General features: G+C 31.9%; 1 protein-coding gene across 7 annotated transcripts; it reads left to right on the top strand.

Moving 5' to 3' along the window:
- The first annotated feature begins 476 nt into the window (after positions 1 to 476).
- LOC121127611 (uncharacterized) lies at positions 477 to 5,132 on the top strand. Of its 7 annotated transcripts, none has more exons than XM_071892751.1 (4): positions 477 to 549; positions 1,877 to 2,294; positions 3,538 to 3,682; positions 3,750 to 5,132. In XM_071892751.1, exons 2-4 carry the CDS (start codon positions 1,913 to 1,915, stop codon positions 3,850 to 3,852), a joined length of 630 nt encoding a protein of 209 aa, XP_071748852.1. In that variant the 5' UTR covers positions 477 to 549; positions 1,877 to 1,912; the 3' UTR covers positions 3,853 to 5,132. The 7 variants fall into 7 exon arrangements, with proteins under 7 accessions (XP_071748852.1, XP_071748848.1, XP_071748849.1 ...); XM_071892747.1 differs by lacking the exon at positions 1,877 to 2,294 and adding an exon at positions 2,347 to 2,911 and having other exon boundaries at positions 487 to 549; positions 3,750 to 4,888; XM_071892748.1 differs by having other exon boundaries at positions 506 to 549; positions 1,877 to 2,911; positions 3,750 to 4,681.
- The last annotated feature ends 13,311 nt before the right edge of the window (positions 5,133 to 18,443 follow it).

Below are 18,443 nucleotides of genomic sequence, written 5' to 3'. Positions count from 1 at the left end.
TCATGTGAAAAAAGGAAGGTTGAGGAAGGAAAAGTTGAAAGAAAATGAAGAAAACTGTTTAATAACCACATTTTACACATATAATGGAAAAAGATGGTCATTAACATATGGCAATTATTTGTGTAATAAGCTTTACCGAAACCATTCTCACTTTGTCACTCAACCTTGAGAAGCATTTCTTTCTATTTGTATACCAATTAGATACATATGTAATTTTCTGAACTATTAAGAGACTTTATGTTAGAGACCTTGAAACCCCTGCAAATGAAGGGGTCTAAGAAGTTAGGTTCTCTGAATGAACATATGTACATAGACTTGTTAGTGTCTAGGATGAATTAAAACCATATTTGTATACATAGGTTGAGGAATTACAAGCTAACGTGGTGAAAGCCGAAGCACGCGCCTGCTTTTTCCAAGTCCACTCCTATGAACGGTTCTGTAAAGGTAGGGAAGGAAGGAGTCGTAGAGTAGAGAGTATATAAGTCCTTATTATCGTAAAATCCTTAGTCAGTTACATTTAGTCCTTAGACAAGAATCAAATAGAGTCAGGTAAAAAAGAATAGTCAAAAACGAACAAACCAAAGAACCAAAGAAAAATCAAATCTGCATTCAAATAAATCTTGGATCAAATATTGAAAGAGTGTCTACATTTGTGAAATTCCAGTGTGTTTTTTTTTTTTGTGATATTTATTTATTTATTTTCTATCTAGTAATAGATAGAATAATCACTTTCAAAGGCAAACAACGCTTTAGGCAAAATTTTCACTCGCTGGCCGAATGGCCTTGCTCGTTGAGTGACCGATAGTCCTTTTTTTATTTATACCTTAATATATTTTTATTGTTAACGAGGACGAATTTTACAGAGAGTAAAATTCAGTACCCTTTTTGAATCTCCGTCATCAAGAACTTTTTTTTTTCCACATACATACATTTATATTCCTCGTAAGAGATACTTTTGATACTTGTATTCTGGATTTATTTGATTTTTTATTTTCATTTGAGTTTAAATTTAATTTAAATCAATTTAAATTGAGTCCGCTAAAATTAATTGTTTATAAATACCTACATTTGTACATATATAACTAATCAGAATCAACATATTAACACTTCAATTATAATTCACATACTTTTGTACATATTGTTTCAAAACGGGGGGTGGGGAGGGGGGGGAGAACAACAGCAACAACTTATTAGTTGTTTGATTAATTCACTAATATATATATTTAGTAATTTTTTTTACAGTTTTAATTTCCTCTCACTTACAAATACTACTATCTACAAATTTTTCTATTTCATCTCCAGTGCAAACGATCTTCTAACTTTTTTAAAATAACAAAAATAACTCACATTATGTCCTCACTGGGAGCTTCCTCTTTTTCTTCCGCAAGACTTCCTGGGTCTTTCTCTTCCTCTTCTATTTCGGAGGCTAGAGATGGCCTAGTTGCTAGTCACAGCGGTGAGACACACTCTCATGAAGCAAGCATACCCGCTGCTTCTTTCTCATCTCCGGTCTATCAGAAGCCTCTCTCATACGGAGAGGAAACTGAGTTCCTCCCTGATCTTACTCCCTTAATCCTTGGTATCCTCGTAATAACGGGTTTGAGTCTCCTTTTTCCTACCTTCATTTCCGTCTCTACTTCTCGAAGGAAACGGGATTTACCTGAAGGTATGTAGGCATCCAGTCCTAACCTTGCCTGCATGCTCTTTTATTCTCTGGTGGTGGTGGTATCGGTGGATTTAGGAAAAACAAATATAAAGACTAATCCTTACTCTGCGGCTCATTTAATTTGTCCTTATAAAAAAAAGTGTATTTATTTTATCTTTATTCGACATACAATAATCATATTCACTCAAATTCTCCAATCGAATCGTTTAGCTAAGTTTCGACGTTAACTTAATAAATCAATTAACAATGGCAGCCAAATTAGTTTACGCATCAATGGTGGCGGCAGCATCTGCTCACTCCCTCTATGTTCGGGACACAGACGTTAAGGTTAATAGGGATTCTTATGGAGCACCAGCTCCAGCTTCTTACGGAGCTCCTGCTCCCTCCTACTCAGCCCCTGCCTCCTCTTATAATGCTCCTTCATCCTCATACTCTTCAGGCGGGTCCTCTTACTCCGCTCCCGAAACTGGTTATACCTCTCCTTCGGGTTACGGAGAAGAAACGGGAGGACTTGACCTAACTGCGATCATTATCCCTCTTTTAGCCCTTCTCGGTCTGAGCCTTTTGTTCCCAACATTTGTGAGCGTAACTGCCAGGCGTAAGCGTGATGTTGATGAGATTGGTGAAGGTGAGTGACCTTAGTGCCTAATTTTTATTTTTTTCTTTTTCTTATATTGCAGCAAAATTATTAACACGAATCTACCAGACTTTTTTTAATACAAATTATACATTTCAAGTCCTTTCTAAGCTCAAATTGAAAGGTCCCTTCTTAGCTCTTCTTGCTTATTCCTGTTATAACCATTTTCTTAGACTTAAATTACACAAATATCATGTTCAACATGAGATCCAGCAAATCCATGATGATCCTTGTTGCCTGTCTCTTTTTGGGAAGCACACATGCCCATAACTTAAATCGCCGAGATACCGGCGCAAGTTACAGTGGAGGTGCAGTAGCATCTTCTTATGATGGAGGCGCTCCATCCTCTTCTTACGATGCTGGGAGTGCCAGTGGGTACGCTGCACCATCCCAAGGCTATGGAGCCCCCTCTTCTGGATATGTTGAATCATCTGGAACGGGTATTTCTGGCGACTATGGTGATGAGCCAGAATTCCCTTTTGCTGCCATTATTCTTCCCATTCTAGCTCTTATTGGACTGGCTCTCCTTTTCCCTACAATCACAACTGTGGGGGTTGTCCCACCCGTAGGAAGACGAAAGAGATCTCTCATTGATGGAAGCGAAGAGGGTAAGTTCTTCTCTGTGGTGCTTGTTTGTTTGTTTGTCTATTGCAAGTTCAAGTTTCAAATGTTGGAGGAATTTCAACATTTGAATGTAAAAACAAACAAATTTGTCCGTTTCAGTTGTGTCCGTCCATTCTCGTTAGTGTTGTCAATTTCGTCTCGTCTTTATCTATTATATTACATATGTTCTGCCTTTGTGACTCGTCCCTCCAATATGTCTGTCCGTCTTTGGGTTTGTGCTCTTATACATATATATTTATAATTTTTATTCATATATTTTGTTTTTATTGCCATGCTACTACAATAACCACTTTCACAATTCATTTTTTTTTTCATTGTTGGTCTTCCGTTAGGAGTTCTAATGCTTTTGTCCATTCTACTAACACTACCTATAATATATATTTTTGTTTTGTATTTGTCTCTGGTGTTTATCCGTGTCATTTTTATTTCTAATGCTGCTTCAAAGTTATGCCACAATTGGATTTAGAACGAAAAATTTACCTATAAAGTAACAAAAAAAAACAAGCTAAAAGTCATATTCTGTTTCCAATTTGTGTCATATGCTTTAACCTCACTCCTTCTTACCCAGCCCAGTAAATAACATTTTCTTCCCTTCATATTTCTTATATAGGATCTGGACCCATGGGCAGAGTTTTGGACCGAGTCAACGACATTTACTTCTCCATGATTGAAAGCGAAGAATGTATGGAAAGAATTGCCTGTGAAGTTGGTGGAATCGCTAAGGATTTCGGACTTAATAGCTCTCCTGTTACAAAGTATGACTCCTAGCGACTTCAGGGCATTCCTAGAACCCACTTAACCCCTGTTTTATTATCTTTACAGAATGATTGATCCTCTTGTCACCAAGAAATACAAGACCTACTACAAGCAATTCGCCTCTGGAAGGAACTGTCAAAAGATCAAGTGCGGATCTTTTAGTCTATAAATAAATTCCGTCCGAATCATTCTATTCAAAACCTCTCAACAACTACTCAAAACTCCTACTAAAACTTCTGGGTCGCTTCTGAAATAGAAAGAAGAACTTTTGAATATCTCCTTGATATTTTTCCCGTTTTGATAACTGTTTCAACAACAACTCTATTCTATTTCCTAGCTGGTACTGGGTTCCTTCTCAAGGATCGTCACCTTGGTCTTCTCTATATCTTTTTCCTTACTTACTTCTTCATTCCGTCTTCAATTTTATTTTGCTTGACTACATACACTTATTTTGTAGTCAATTTCTGTCTCTCTTCCCCCTTCATCTGACCCATTTTTAGTATTACACTTCAAGGCATTCTATTTTTTTATATATATCTACTACTATTTACAAGAATTGAAATATCTTTTATATACTTCTTTTCACACCTATACATTTAACCTGTGGAAAATAATTGTTTCCCCTCAAATTTATACCTCTTCTTCGAATTTTTTTTTTTTTTATAAAAAAAAAGAACAAAATCTATATTTTTATGTGATATTATATTTCTTATAAAAATATTTTTTCCTTCAACTCTCAAAAAAATATTTTTTTTTCCCTCCTGAAAAAAAAAAATCAATTTATTGGACATTTCCTTTTATTTAGACCAGGATAGGATTGATTTACCTACAATCAAGATTCATTCTCAACAATATTATTATTTCTTCAATTATAATTTGTTTACTCTGGGGCTTATAAAACAAATTAATTACTTAATTTTAATATTGTTGTGAGTTTCTCTAATCCTATTTTTTTTTTCTTATTTTCCCCCCTTCTTTAATTAAATCAAAACATAAAATAATATTTCTATATTAAGAGAAGAAAAAAACCAAAAAAAAAAACCTACCATTTTCCAATTCATCATGTTATTATTATGTTAATAATTATTATTATGTCCACTCCTATATATACATGAAAAAAATATCCTTTTATTTTCTATGAAAATCTTTTTTTTATAGTAAAGAAATACATTTTTCTCGTTATTATATCAACGAAAAAAAATCTACCAATTTTTTTTTTACTTCTTTTTGTATATGTATAACTATATTTACATATATATATATATGCCTGTATACTACTCTCTTTTGGTGTAAACACCTCCAAACCTTCTCCTCTTTCAATCTTTTTTTTTTTTTTTTTTTTTTGAGAGAGTCACATCTCAAAAGGATGTAATATTTCTTAAAAAAACACTTGTTATAAAATATTTTATATATTTTATAAAAAAAATAAAAAAATACTTAAAAAAATTATTAACAGATTGTATCATTGCTTCAAGAGTTGAGGGAATTACATTAGATAGAATCCTTAGTGTGAATGAAGACACAGCATATTTAAATACAATACTTTGTGCATGTTACATAATGGGATATACATACATACTAATATATGTATAACTTTCACTTGAATATCCTGTTAAAAAAAAGAAAGAGAGAAAATGAGGTAGGTCGTAGGGAAAGAGGCAGGTAAAAAGGAGCGGAAAGGGGGAGATGCCTTAAGAAGTATTTAGGTCAATCTCAAGGAGAGCAAGGTAGAAAAGACCTTGCTTTAATAACATACGTACATATATGCATAGCCGCATGGTTGTACAAGGTATTCACGTTCAAACAATCAAGTATGTGTTCAAAACCTACCGGAACCCCCCCAACTTTCCAATAACCTTCGGGGAAAAAATATACAAGCATACATCGGGCTCTATAAACGTTCATTCATGACTGTCTTCTTCATTTCATCTCCTGGATGTATTTATATTTAGCAATCATGAAGACATGCATTCAGGTAGGTAGGTAGTAGCTCTGTTCAAGGGCAACTCCTTGATCATCATCATTCAGTGATGGTCAGAGGGTACCTTGCATACTTTCTCCTCTGTAAAAATAATGAATGTACATATGATATATGTGTATATTTCAAGGTTTCAGCCTCTAGCAGTTTTTCTCCCTCTCTTCTCAAACTATTACATGTTAACGGATCTTGTACCAATGTACATTCTACACTCTACAAGGCAGTAGTAGACTCTTTCGTTCGGCAAGGCCGTGTCTGATAATAGCTTTATTGCATATAGAATAGAAATTCGTATATATAGGATAGTTATACTTTCAATATTTATGTATTGTATACATATACAAATACAAAAGTAGTGTCCTTTTGAAAAAGAAAAAAACTCCTTAATTAAGGATCCTTTATTAGAAATTCCTGACTTTCTCTCATTTGACTGAATAATTTTATTATTTTTCCACGATTATAAGATACTTCGTCATCTGTATACCTTAATCACAACGGTGCAATGTAAATTATACATGCAGTAACATCTTGTATTATAATTCAGCTAAAAGCGGGAAAACGAATTTCTTCTGTGTGGTTGTATTTGTTAGTTATTTTAAATTTTTTATTTAAAAATCAATTTACTTTACGATCACACATTTTCGAATCTAAGGTCAAATATCGACAATTTAGCAGAAGAAGAAAAAACAGCATTTTATTTGTAGCTACTTGTTGGAAATATTGATCCGTCGTTTCGTGTTGAAGTATGAGGCTATGAATATATATCCTTTTTCATCTTATTTCAAGCTCATTAATCTATTAAAATAAAGAAAGAAAAAATATCCTATATTTTCTCGTCAACTGTGTTTTCCCCACTCATTTCAGGCTGTTTTTGATGGATTTGGATTTAAGTTGTTTGTTCTTTTCTCTAAGGCTGTTAGTATATTAATCAAGTTATCATATTAAACAGAATATAGCATGAAAAATTAAATAAATGACGTAAACTGGGCGATATTTTGGTACTTTTAACTATTTTTCATGATGAAATAAATAAGAAATGCCTTCACAAAAAAAAGTATCATGACGAATAAATGTCCTCACAAAACCTCTCATTTGAAGTTTACTCTTGAAAAATTGAAAGAAATAAAATGTGTACCACTAAATAAGATTAACCCTGTATTATATTTAACACTAGGGATAGTAACCCAGCATTCTCTGGAGTATATAGATTATAAGCATCAACGAACAGACAAACTTTTCGGTATAAATATAGAAGATAACTCAGTGTTAGTCTCCATTTTACATTGGCTCACTCACCCATAATTACTCAATACTTAGGGGTTTCTCCTGAAGAATGAAAATAAAAGCTAGAGAAAATAAAAAACATTGTTTATGTTTCCAACAATAAAAAAAAAAAAAAAACTATTTCCCTAAACAATGCTTTGTATTTGCAACCTTTTTTAATATTACATGATAGCTGATGAGCCAGGGAGTAGTACTTCATCTCCCTTCTTGAGCTTTAATTACATACACTCGTTGTTAAACATAATCTAAAGTTACATTCATTATTATTTTTTAATACAATGTACTTCCATTTTCTATCTTCTTTAATATGAGTTTAAGCAACACACGCTCGATATTAAAATGAGTCAACAAGTCATACTTTACACAACTCTATCTTCTATACATAGAGTTGTGTGTTGACCATCACGCCTGTGAGATTTCCTTCATTTCTATACAACTTTCTTATACTCCTTTGGACACCCAAGTAGCATGAAATCTATCCACAACTTTTTTAAACCTACATAAAAAATAAATTAATACGAGAAAGAAGATACCATTTTCACTTTGTCGTAAAATATTATCTAATGTTCAAACCTATGCCTAAAAAAAAAATTATGTATGTTAAAACTTCACCTAGAGGAATGTATTGTAACCATATACTTTATAGAGATCCCTAAACTGTTTTTTTTTTTAATCTTTTCTTTTTTTGTTGGTAAGATGGAGTTGCACTGATTAAGTAAAGGAAGCGGGGATCAAATTGTCGCCAAAATATTTTTCTACAAAAAACAAAACAAAATATACATTTTTTAACTTTTTTATTGAAAATCAAAACTATGACAAGCATATATGTATAGAGTAGCCATTCATTCGATAAAATCACCGTTGGCATCAATAACGGCCTCAATACGGCCTCTGAACCGGCTGCAGGCTCTTCTGACCATCTCATTGTCCATGTTGCCGAATACCTCCTTTCTGGGCAGTCCATCAGACTGGCCTTGGTGCTATGGGGATGTCTGTTGGTATATCTCTCGACATAGCCCCCGACAAAATAGTCCAAAGGATTAAGGTCGGGAGAGTTAGGAGGCCACAAATCCTTGGTTACGACGTCATAACAGTTCTCGTTTAACCACTGCACTTGGACACATAGCAGGGTGCTGAGTCCTGTTGCCACACCCAGGGCCGGTCTCCAGCCTTCATGGACCTGGTAGAGGCATATTCAACCATATTCTTCACCTTGTCGACAAAGTCGGTGTCCCTGACCTTCCTGTCGGCGCCCTCCTCCTTGGGTGCCCTCTTTATGGTGGCATCAAAATCCAAGGTGTCTTCTAGCTTCTTACGGATACGCTGAATAGTCCGTAAATTCACTCCTAAGGTTGAAGCAATCGTTGAATTGGAGATTTCACCTCAATTATTAATCAATGCCATGACTACGGCGGACCTCGAAAGCTCCTCGTTCCACTTATAGCTCGTTATCTCCTCATATGATGACGGTATGATGCTAACTGAACTACGTATCGTCAGCTGACAAAAATAGCTTTCCTATTTGGTAACCGGTTTTTTATTTGATAATGTCGTCTTCAAGTTATCAAGGTTTAAAGTAGGCGACAATTTGATCCCCGCTTCCTGTATATGTAAACATTATAGAATTACAATTACTCCATCTAAACTAGGAATTGTCTTTGATGTATATTTTCTTCTCTAGAAGCGACCAAGTTCTTAACTTACTCACATTGAGTTCAAAAGATTATTTTCTCCCAATAAGGTTGTCCACTGAGCTACGTTGCTCCATTAAAACAGTTTATGATAGCTCAGCGGTCACTGGAATCATTTTTGTGCCAGAGCATTTTTACTTGTTCAAACAACTACAAATAACATATCAGAATTCATTCTTTGTATTTTTTCCCGCAATTTAATAGTTGTACTCTAACTCAAGATCGTTCAAGTAAATCCAAGCATCTTCAACTACATCTTGAACACAATCAGGAGAGCATTTAACTAATTAATTTCAATTTTTAAGTGAGAGGCTGGGCTTTAGCTTTAAGTTAGTTGCGCAACTTTTAATTCAAAATAAGTATTTACAATAGAATATACCCTATGCAACACCATCATCGAATTGACATGCGCGGGACAAAGTCAGCGTATATCATGATGATACTCATATATCCGAGTAGCACAGTCTACAATGTATACAACTACTGGAAGGAGGAGGGGGCACATAAGAGAAAAGCCCACAAGTCCTTGAGTGATAAAAAACACTCCCATATTTCTTGCATTCCTAAAACAGTCGGTGGGACTCCAATTAACGTTATTAGCAAAAAGTGCCAAGTAAGCCGTACAACAGTCTCCGAGGTCATAAACACTGACCCAAGGATGAAATCATACTGCATCTACCTACAAAAACACATATCCTTACAGACAGAATGAAGGGATATCAAGCTGTCCAAGGAAGAACATTTCTGAGCGATTTGGAGTCCCATGGTAACTGAATCAACTTTTATTAGGATGAGAAACAATGGACTGTCGACAGATCCTACAACATCCAGAACGACAGATGGTTGGCCAAAGAGAGAGCTCAAATGATACCTTCGATGAAAGCTCAGGTCAATGGTGTCGGCTTCCTGTTTCAAAAAGACACGGCCCCCTCTATCAAGGTCCGTTAGATCCTAAACTTGTAGAAAGAAGAGAAGGTGCCATTTTGGGACCCCCAGACTTGGCTCTCAAATCCCGCGATATGAATCCCATAGATTACTGCTTTTAGATGGAGTTAGCGAGGAAGATTTCTGCAAATTCACACATTCAAACAGCATCGACTACTTGAAGGCCTCCATCCCCGGCCTGAAAATCCTTTAGGCCTCGTATCGAGTGAATAGTTTTGACGGTGTCTTTTATTTATTTTTTGCTTGTTTTGTCTTTTGTATTATTAAGTAGAACTTGTAAATAAAATTTCAAACCTCCATTTCCTTCCCTTATTGATCAGGATGCAATTAAAAGTGGTCAGTATTTACGTGAACGACCAGAACAGAACAGACTAAAACATTTTTCTTTTGATGACCAGCAGAGCTTTGAAACTTTGTTGGGATCATTTTTGATATCAACAGCTTACAAAGGGAGATACAATACAACCTGGTTCTCGTGTGTATTTAATGAATACTATTTACTATTATTTGTTAAAAAGAAATTTAGAATGTTCATTTAAATATTTTTCTTAATTATAAATAATTTTGTAGATGCATTGACTAATCTGCATTGTTTAAAAAACGGTTGGGTTCATTTATGATACTTGTAGTCCTCCAAGGCTAGTGCTATAACACTGACGTTCTGTTGTCAAACCTGAGTCCATTGTTTTTACAGAAAATTCAAATTACTCACTTGATCTTGTATATTAGTAAAACTACATACTAAAATAAGAAACAACATTCTAATTTACTATTAATACTAACAAGTGAAAATATTAGTTAATCAAGTATTAACATAGATACCGAGTGGTACATTAAAATCTAAACACTGTGAATTTTAAACTTGAACAAGATATAATTTATTCATTAACAATAAAATTTCAAAAAAAATAATAACATGATTAGATATGTGTCTGAGTTCTCCTTATGAGTAATATAGCCGCCCTTAGTGGCAATTATGGCTTCCAGTCGGAGCCGAAAGGCCTGGTGCCCGCTGTGGATGTAGACCTCTGTCATGGCGTCCCAGTGCTTACGGACAGTGGCTTTGAGGGCCTCGGTGTTTGGGTGAAAGGTCCCTTCACTTCGACATGCATCAAAAAGGAGTGGTCGAGGGGGTTAGCACAGGGCTGTAGGGACGCCAAAGGTTCAAAAGACTCATTTAAAAATCACTCAAAATAGTCTTGGAGCAGAGTAGATGGGTTTTGGGTTTCAAAAGTGGCCTCTCCAATCTCATTCGGTTATATACATCATTAATTTTTTTTTTTTTTTTTTTTTTTTTGACAGAGGATTCTTCCCTTTCAACGTTTCAGACGGCGTAGACGGTGGTCTTGGAGACGCCCAATTGCTTGGAATGCGAATGGAAATTTGTCGATCACGTTCAAGTGTCATTTTCCGGACTTGTACTCAATCACGAGAGGTCACGTTTGATTTATTTTTGTAACTAATTGTTTATGCTTTAATCGGATTATGAATTAATTTCAGTCACTCAAACTTCATTAGTAAGTTTCCATATTTTATGAATCACCCAGTATATCCGGGAGACTGTCGTAAAATTCTAGTTTACATACCTAAAGGTTTTATTAAATATAAATACATACCATATTTAACCTTGTTCACGCAAAACAAACTGAAGTTTTTTTGAAAAGTGACATTTTTATGTTTTTGAGACCCCCTGATATTTAAAATGTCTTTAGTTAATTTTCAACAAAATCATCCTATTACAAGATTCTATTTTGAGGCAGGAATGACACACCTACTCGCTATCTTCCTTTGAATATATAGTCTAAACACACTAAACATGGTTAGTGACTAGTGTAGTTAGATTGGTCAATAAAAACAAATAACGGAGTATAATTATTTAGTCCACATTGGCAGAAAATAAAACCAAAAATTAACCTTCTCATTATTTATGAAAATGAAAGTTTCTGTATTTTTCTTGAACCAGCAGTGGGTGGGCTCGAAGGGGTTTAGCCACCAAAAAAAAAAAAAAAAAAAAAAAGAAATTAAATATTTGAAATTTTATATAATTTTCCAAATTATATTTGAAAAAAATTAAATTTTTTGTGAATATCTATAGATTTTCGAAATTTTTCTCTACAAAATTTAGTATTACAATTTTTTTGTTCACAAAATTAAATAGCTGAAATTTAATTTTTGATTTTTTTTTTTTTTTAAATTTTATTTTTGAGAATGGCTCTGAATTTTTGAAATTTTTTTACAAAAAAGTATAATTTTATGTTAATAGCTGTAGATTTTTGAATATTTTTTAGAAATAAAATAAATATATACATATATATATAATCCTGAGGACGCCCTTAAGTATAGATTATAGATAATATAGGCTTTATGGCGATCTCGAAAATAACTATACATATGGTATAACCTAGTGAGGCATTCCATGTCAAGTGTACACACTTTTTTGAAATGTATGACAATGGTCATCAGAGATTTTCATCATTTTTGGAAGAGGAAACATCTCATTTTGTAAACTCTAAAAAATATAATGTATGATTGTATTATAAGAATACAGATGCGATATGATTCAACTAATACTTATACGCCGAAATGTATTTTCAAGTGGTGGGCAAAATTATTTAATGGGAACGTGACAAAGGAATTGGAAAATCTTGCGTTTTTTATTAAATCTGCAATGGGACAATAATGTTATTTGCGATAATGATTCTTATTTATTACTGGTATTTGACTGAAAGTTCGGCGTGTAAAGCCAACTAAAGCAACTAAGTAGTTCTTCATTGCATGAAAGAAGAGTGCAAAGTTGGGCAAGTTAATGCAACTTAACTTAGATAAGTTAATAAGTTAAGTTAATTAACTTTTAACTTAATTAGTTCATTATTTAAACAGTGTTATTTTAACTTCAGCTTAACGAGTTAATTTTTTATTTATCAAAATTCACTTTTAACTTAACTTGTTAATTTTCAAAACTGCATTATCGTAATTTTAACTTAACTTGATTAAGTTAATTAGTAAAAGTTAGATTAATTTTGTTATTCTAAGTTGAAATACTAAAAAACTGCTTTTAAGTAACTGTTAATTCTCCGATAATTAAGTCAAACACTATTTGTTTTATTAAACTTTTTAACTGGTTCATTCTACATCAAATCTATAAAAAAAATATTTTCTCAGTATCGTAGAAAATGTCGTTTTGATATTATCTCCGATATTTTTATAATTTTAGTTATAGTTTAAAATTAGATAGAAGCTCAAAAATCTAAAATTTTAGCTGTCGTTGACTTCCACTTTACTAGTAACTTGAATCTGTATTTTTTTTATGGTTCAATTGTAAGTGGAGAAAATTTCATCCACAGAGACCGACAGAATAATCTTTATCAAAAAGTTTTGATAAATCTCTCAATGTACTAACTTAAATGGTTATTTTTTAATATCGAAATTAATTTTAACTTAACTAAGGTTGTGTGAGTTAATTTAACTTAAATTACTCTAAAGTTAATTAACTTAAACTTAACTAGTTAAAAATAAATCTCGAAATTAACTTTAATTAAACTAGTTATAAAAAAATATAATAATAATCAACTTTAACTAAACTTGTTTAAAAGATTAGTTGACTTACCCTTCACTGGAATATTATCATATTCATACTCACAAAACCGATCATACAAATATGAGAGTAATTACGGTCTTTATTTTTTTGTTTTATACTAAGGAGAAGTATTCTTAATTATTTTTAATTCCTTAATGTCTCGGGCAACACTGTTAAACCTAATCTAGTTTATTAATAATTTTAAACAATTTACTCCCATACATCAATACCATAACCCGTGTACAACTGACGTTTGACTTCCACCCCGCTTTTTAATATAGACTTCATAGACTATGGGTGGTTGCGTGTTTTGTCAAAATGTGTCTGTCTTGCCCAGCAGTCGGTACGATACATCAAATTGAAAATTCTAGCAAGCGTGATTACATGATGGTCTAACCTTGTATTTCTATTAACATTGCCGTACATATGTATAAATAAAATGAAAAACTATCTAGAATCTGAATGCATGACTAAATGTAATATGCAGTACAAAAAAAAACATTTCATTTTTACTTCATTTTTTCTCTGTATTTTTGTATATACTTACTTGCCAAATTATGAGTCCTTAATTTCATCTCCAAGTTAAATTTCATAAAAGTTCAGAAAAACAGATTGATCACATAAAATAAAGAGAAAATATGGCATAGTCCCGTATTTACATAAGTATTGACTTCATACTTGTTCCTTTTGCCTGTTAAAAGAGAGGGAACATGTAAAGATTCTTCCCCCAGATTTTTCATAACTTCAAAATGCTCCCCCCTAAAAAGTTGGATCATAAAACATTTGCAATATAAACATAACGATCCATAAATCCAATAAAACTTTCTAGTGCTTCTAACCCTTTAATATTTATTATAAGTTTTATTTTTGTAGATAAAGATCCAAAGTAGGCAGAGATATAAGTTCATTGATTAATGGAAAGTATATTTAACTACCAGGCGGCAAACTATCCATTCATTAAGATTCTAAATTTGTAGTTTTTAATTTTATATGTACGGGAGCAAACTTTTTAAACTATTAAAGGATGTTAGGCAAATTTATCTAGTCGGGCTTTCTACCTAGTACCGATAGTGAAGTACTTTAGGATACATTGAATGTCGAATCAAGGTCGTACATGACAGAGACGAAATAATTTAACTTTATTTATGGGCTATTTATTATTACACAGTTATAACTTATTGGAAATGCACTAAGCATGCCAACATGTACCGACGTCCGATAGGGGATTCTTATTTTGTCATAGTTTATATAACATAATGAGTCACACAGGTTTGTAATAGGTATATTTAAAGGAGTTTAGAGTACTTTTGGTCGGTTGACAATGAGTTTTAAAAGAGTTTGTTTTTGTGTAGACCAGATGTAACTCTTAAACTCGTGATCCAATTTTACGTTTTTACTGTGTCTTAATTAGTTATATTACAGTATGGATAATTAATATATTTGGCTCAACATTGTAATTAATATTTTTTTTTTTTTCATAGATTTATATTTTATATGTAGGTAGTATTATATTCCGTAATCTCTAACATAAAATTAAATAACATTTTAAATCGCTATTAGAGTTTCTAATAAAGATTTTTCAAAAATAAAATCATAAAATGATTGTCTAAATTTATATCAAAATCACGTGACAAACAAAGAAATAACCAATTTTTACATTAAAAATATGCATCTTGTATTCCCCGGTCTTCTCTAAACTGAAAGCTATTTTTTCCCTTCATATTATTAAAAGCCTTTAAAATAAAATCATATCTTTTTATAAATATTTTTTCAATGATTTATATAAATAATAACCTACCCAGAAGCCCTGGACAATACATAAAATGAGGGGATAATATCATAGAAAAGCCCATAACTTATCTCAAGAGCTTCAAATTTGTATTAATTTAAAATTAAATTTATTTATAATCAATGAACAGGTACGTTACAAAAAATCGACACTAGCCTAGTCAAGATACGATGTATATTTAATTTATAATTCTGTTAATATCTAAACACAAAATATATTTACTGTATATCCCTTGAATTATTGCAATTTCTCTAATATGTCTCATGTTCAATTAACAATTATGCTAATTAATAATTGCGCAATCTATATACTTTTATATTCCAACGCAACCTATTGTTTACATACCGGAGAGAAATTATAGATCAATTAAAATAAAATATATTTCAAAAAATTATTATTAATTTTTTTTAAGAAGAGCGAAACTGAAGGCGCTTGAAGAGGTGGTCATTCCCTAGATGGATGGATCGAGTAGCATAATTTAGAGAGTACACCTTCCCGCAAGTACAAAAAGTACATGGTGTCTTGGTCACACAATGAATGACTCTATTTTGGAGCCCAGATTGTTAGCTACCAACAGCCCATACCTGAACCCATTCGATTTCCATCTCTAGGAGAAAGTTGAGCATGATATCTCCCATGTTTCGTTCGTCTTTGGGTATAAAGGGTATAATAGACGTTAATGCATTTATTTATCTAGTATTTTTTAAAGTTTTTAACCAATCTGTTTATTCAAAATACGTAAATTAGGTTAAAAATTAAGACTTTCATATTGCACAGTAATAAAGATTGAAGGTGCTAATGTCGGGTTAAAATTTGCGTATTTTGAATGAACTGATTGGATAAAAACTTTAACAAATACTAGATAAATAAATGTATTAACGTCCATTATACCTTTTATTTGATCCGTTACGCCCTATTTATGATTTTGAAGGCTATCTTGAGATGACTTATTTTCGAGCGAATGGTGAAACTAAACAAAGTAACGGATTAAAAAAAAAAAAATACAAAATAAACTATATTTTACCCACCACCAAAGATAATAATTATACCCATAATCAAGAAAAAAAGATATAGCATATAGGGTTTGTAGTAAGTTGTAGTAAGTTTCATTCAAATAATATGAAATAGTAAATTTTATATATAGATCTTTGAATTATAAAGTAATTAATTCATAACGATGATTATGTATTAATATGTTAGTTGCCGGACAGTAGGGGATATAAAACTATCTACTTTGATTTTGAGTTGTATACATTAAGTCAATACATCATTTTTTGCTCATGTTTTTTTTTTTAGGATTTCAAATATTATCCCAAAATGGAAGATTTTCTTAAATACCACGTGATTTTGATCTAAAATTACAACTACAATAAATATGATAATTGTACTTAGTTCATCAATCCAAATTTATTATCAAAAATGATGTTTTTCACCACAACAAGTTGGGTAATTGGAGCTTGTACTCCTCCAGATAGTATTAGAACCAAAGATTACATATATTATAGTAGTTTCTTTGATTGGAACTCCTTTTTTGCGTTTTCACTTGTTATGAAATATTCTTCATTTCTCTATTCTCTTTCACCTTCATTTTACTAGAAAAATAAAAAAATAAATAAAATTGAAAGATAACGTTAAATCCAAGGTTAATAGATTAACCTTGATTAAATCATGATTTTTTTAAACCCATGGTTAAATAATAAATACCAAAGATTATAAAATGAATGTGATCTAATACTATCTCCAATCACGCATCCTGTTATGGGTCAAAAAATCATCCTTTGAGAAATTCGACTTTGTAAATTTATAGGCTTATAAGCCATAGAGATATAAAGTGCTTACTCACAAGAATAACGAGGACAATTTATTGGAGCGTTCAGCTGATGAACAATAAAGAAACATAAGGCGATCAAATCATTCAGTTATTATGTCAACATTAGCCTTCCAATTATCAATAATATTTATTAAAATCTTGATAAATTAATAATTAGTAATAAAATAACATTCTAATTTTTACAAAAGGAGTTTGGTATTAGGTAAGTTTACCATAGTGGATATTATTGCAACTTGATGCATTCTTATTTTTTTATTCGTAGAGTTCAATGCCTGCTTGTATTGCATTCAAGTGTACTTTAAGAACACCTACTTTTTCTAGATCCCTAGAGCACGATTTTGATAGTAAATTGTGGAAGAAATGTGAACTTAACCACAATTATGTGAAAATAAGTTTTTTTCCATAAGTATTTTCGTAACTTTAAAAAACAATCTTATGTTTTGGTATCATACTTGTTCGTTGTTACTTAATTTGATATTCCATATATATATCATGACCATCTATTTTCAGATGTCCTTAAAATCCAGCGCTTCTAAAGCAATAGATAGTAAACTGCCGTTGCCGAGATTGGAAAATAACCAAATGGTCAAGGATATGTTTTAAGCACTTCAAGGACTCTGACATCATCAAGCACACAGTTAAGTGCACTCTTGTTAGTTGCTGATAGAGCAGTGCCCCCATCGACGACTTAAAGGGTAAGAACTTATGAAGAAGACAGTACAAAAAAAAAAAGGAATTCTGATGACATGATGTAAAAAAGGGTCAACTGTAAATATAGTCATAACTCATACATATGCCATAACTACCTAGTACTATGGAATCCTTGGGTTTGTTGAAAAAATAGAGCAAAAAGAGACATCCTGAAATCAAGATAGCAGTTATATTTGATAGTTAGCATAATTTATTCAGTTTAATAATCAATAATTTGAAAAATATCAATAATACGTTGAAAGACTTAATTTTATTAGCATTTAATAGTTTGTAGAATCAATGATACTTCATTGATTACATATTTATTTGTCTTAGATATTTTAAAAGATTTTTTATTAAAATAAGTATTTACGAGATCAAACGAGAATATTAAGAATTTATAATAACAACTTAAATTATGAAAATATTCTTCATAATGTTGTTATAAGCTTTATGCGATTCAAAGTAAATTGAAACACGAATCGTGGAAATTCATTTAAGAGATCATACTCTTTCCCAAGAGTAAAAATTGAGATTGATGAATTATTATAACAATGAACTATTTCACATTTATATTTACCATTTTGATAAGAGAAAAGAGGAAAATTTGAACTATGTAAAGCCCCCTCATTATCTATTAGGCCCCTAAAACCACATTATTAAGTAAGACAAAACGGCTATATAGTATTTACTATATAATATTTGAATGTTTTGATCCTCTTATTGTTTGTATTCATGAGCTGTCTCTCCCTTCAATTTTTTCCTCGAGTAAGCACTCTTTATTTTTTATCTCTATGCGCGCCTTTAACATTTATCGGGGTTGTAACTTTATACAGGGATATAATGAAGAGTTGCTAAAAATATCACGTGACGTTAATATAAAATTACAACTACGACAAATATTATAGTTTTATAATTGTACAAAGTTCAAAGGAGTTAACCATGTTGAATTTCTTTTTTAAAAAATGATGTTTT

The sequence above is a fragment of the Lepeophtheirus salmonis genome, chromosome 13 (assembly GCF_016086655.4).
Source record: "Lepeophtheirus salmonis chromosome 13, UVic_Lsal_1.4, whole genome shotgun sequence".
Lineage (NCBI taxonomy): Eukaryota > Metazoa > Arthropoda > Copepoda > Siphonostomatoida > Caligidae > Lepeophtheirus > Lepeophtheirus salmonis.
Note: the sequence above shows the minus strand (reverse complement) of the source record. Positions and strands in the feature narration are given on the sequence as shown.

Coding starts and splice junctions, on each gene's coding strand:
- LOC121127611 (XM_071892750.1), top strand. CDS start 2,497: ATGTTCAACATGAGATCCAGCAAATCCATGATGATCCTTGTTGCCTGT. Junction 2,912..3,537: donor CATTGATGGAAGCGAAGAGG/GTAAGTTCTTCT, acceptor TTTCTTATATAG/GATCTGGACCCATGGGCAGA. Junction 3,683..3,749: donor AATAGCTCTCCTGTTACAAA/GTATGACTCCTA, acceptor TTATCTTTACAG/AATGATTGATCCTCTTGTCA.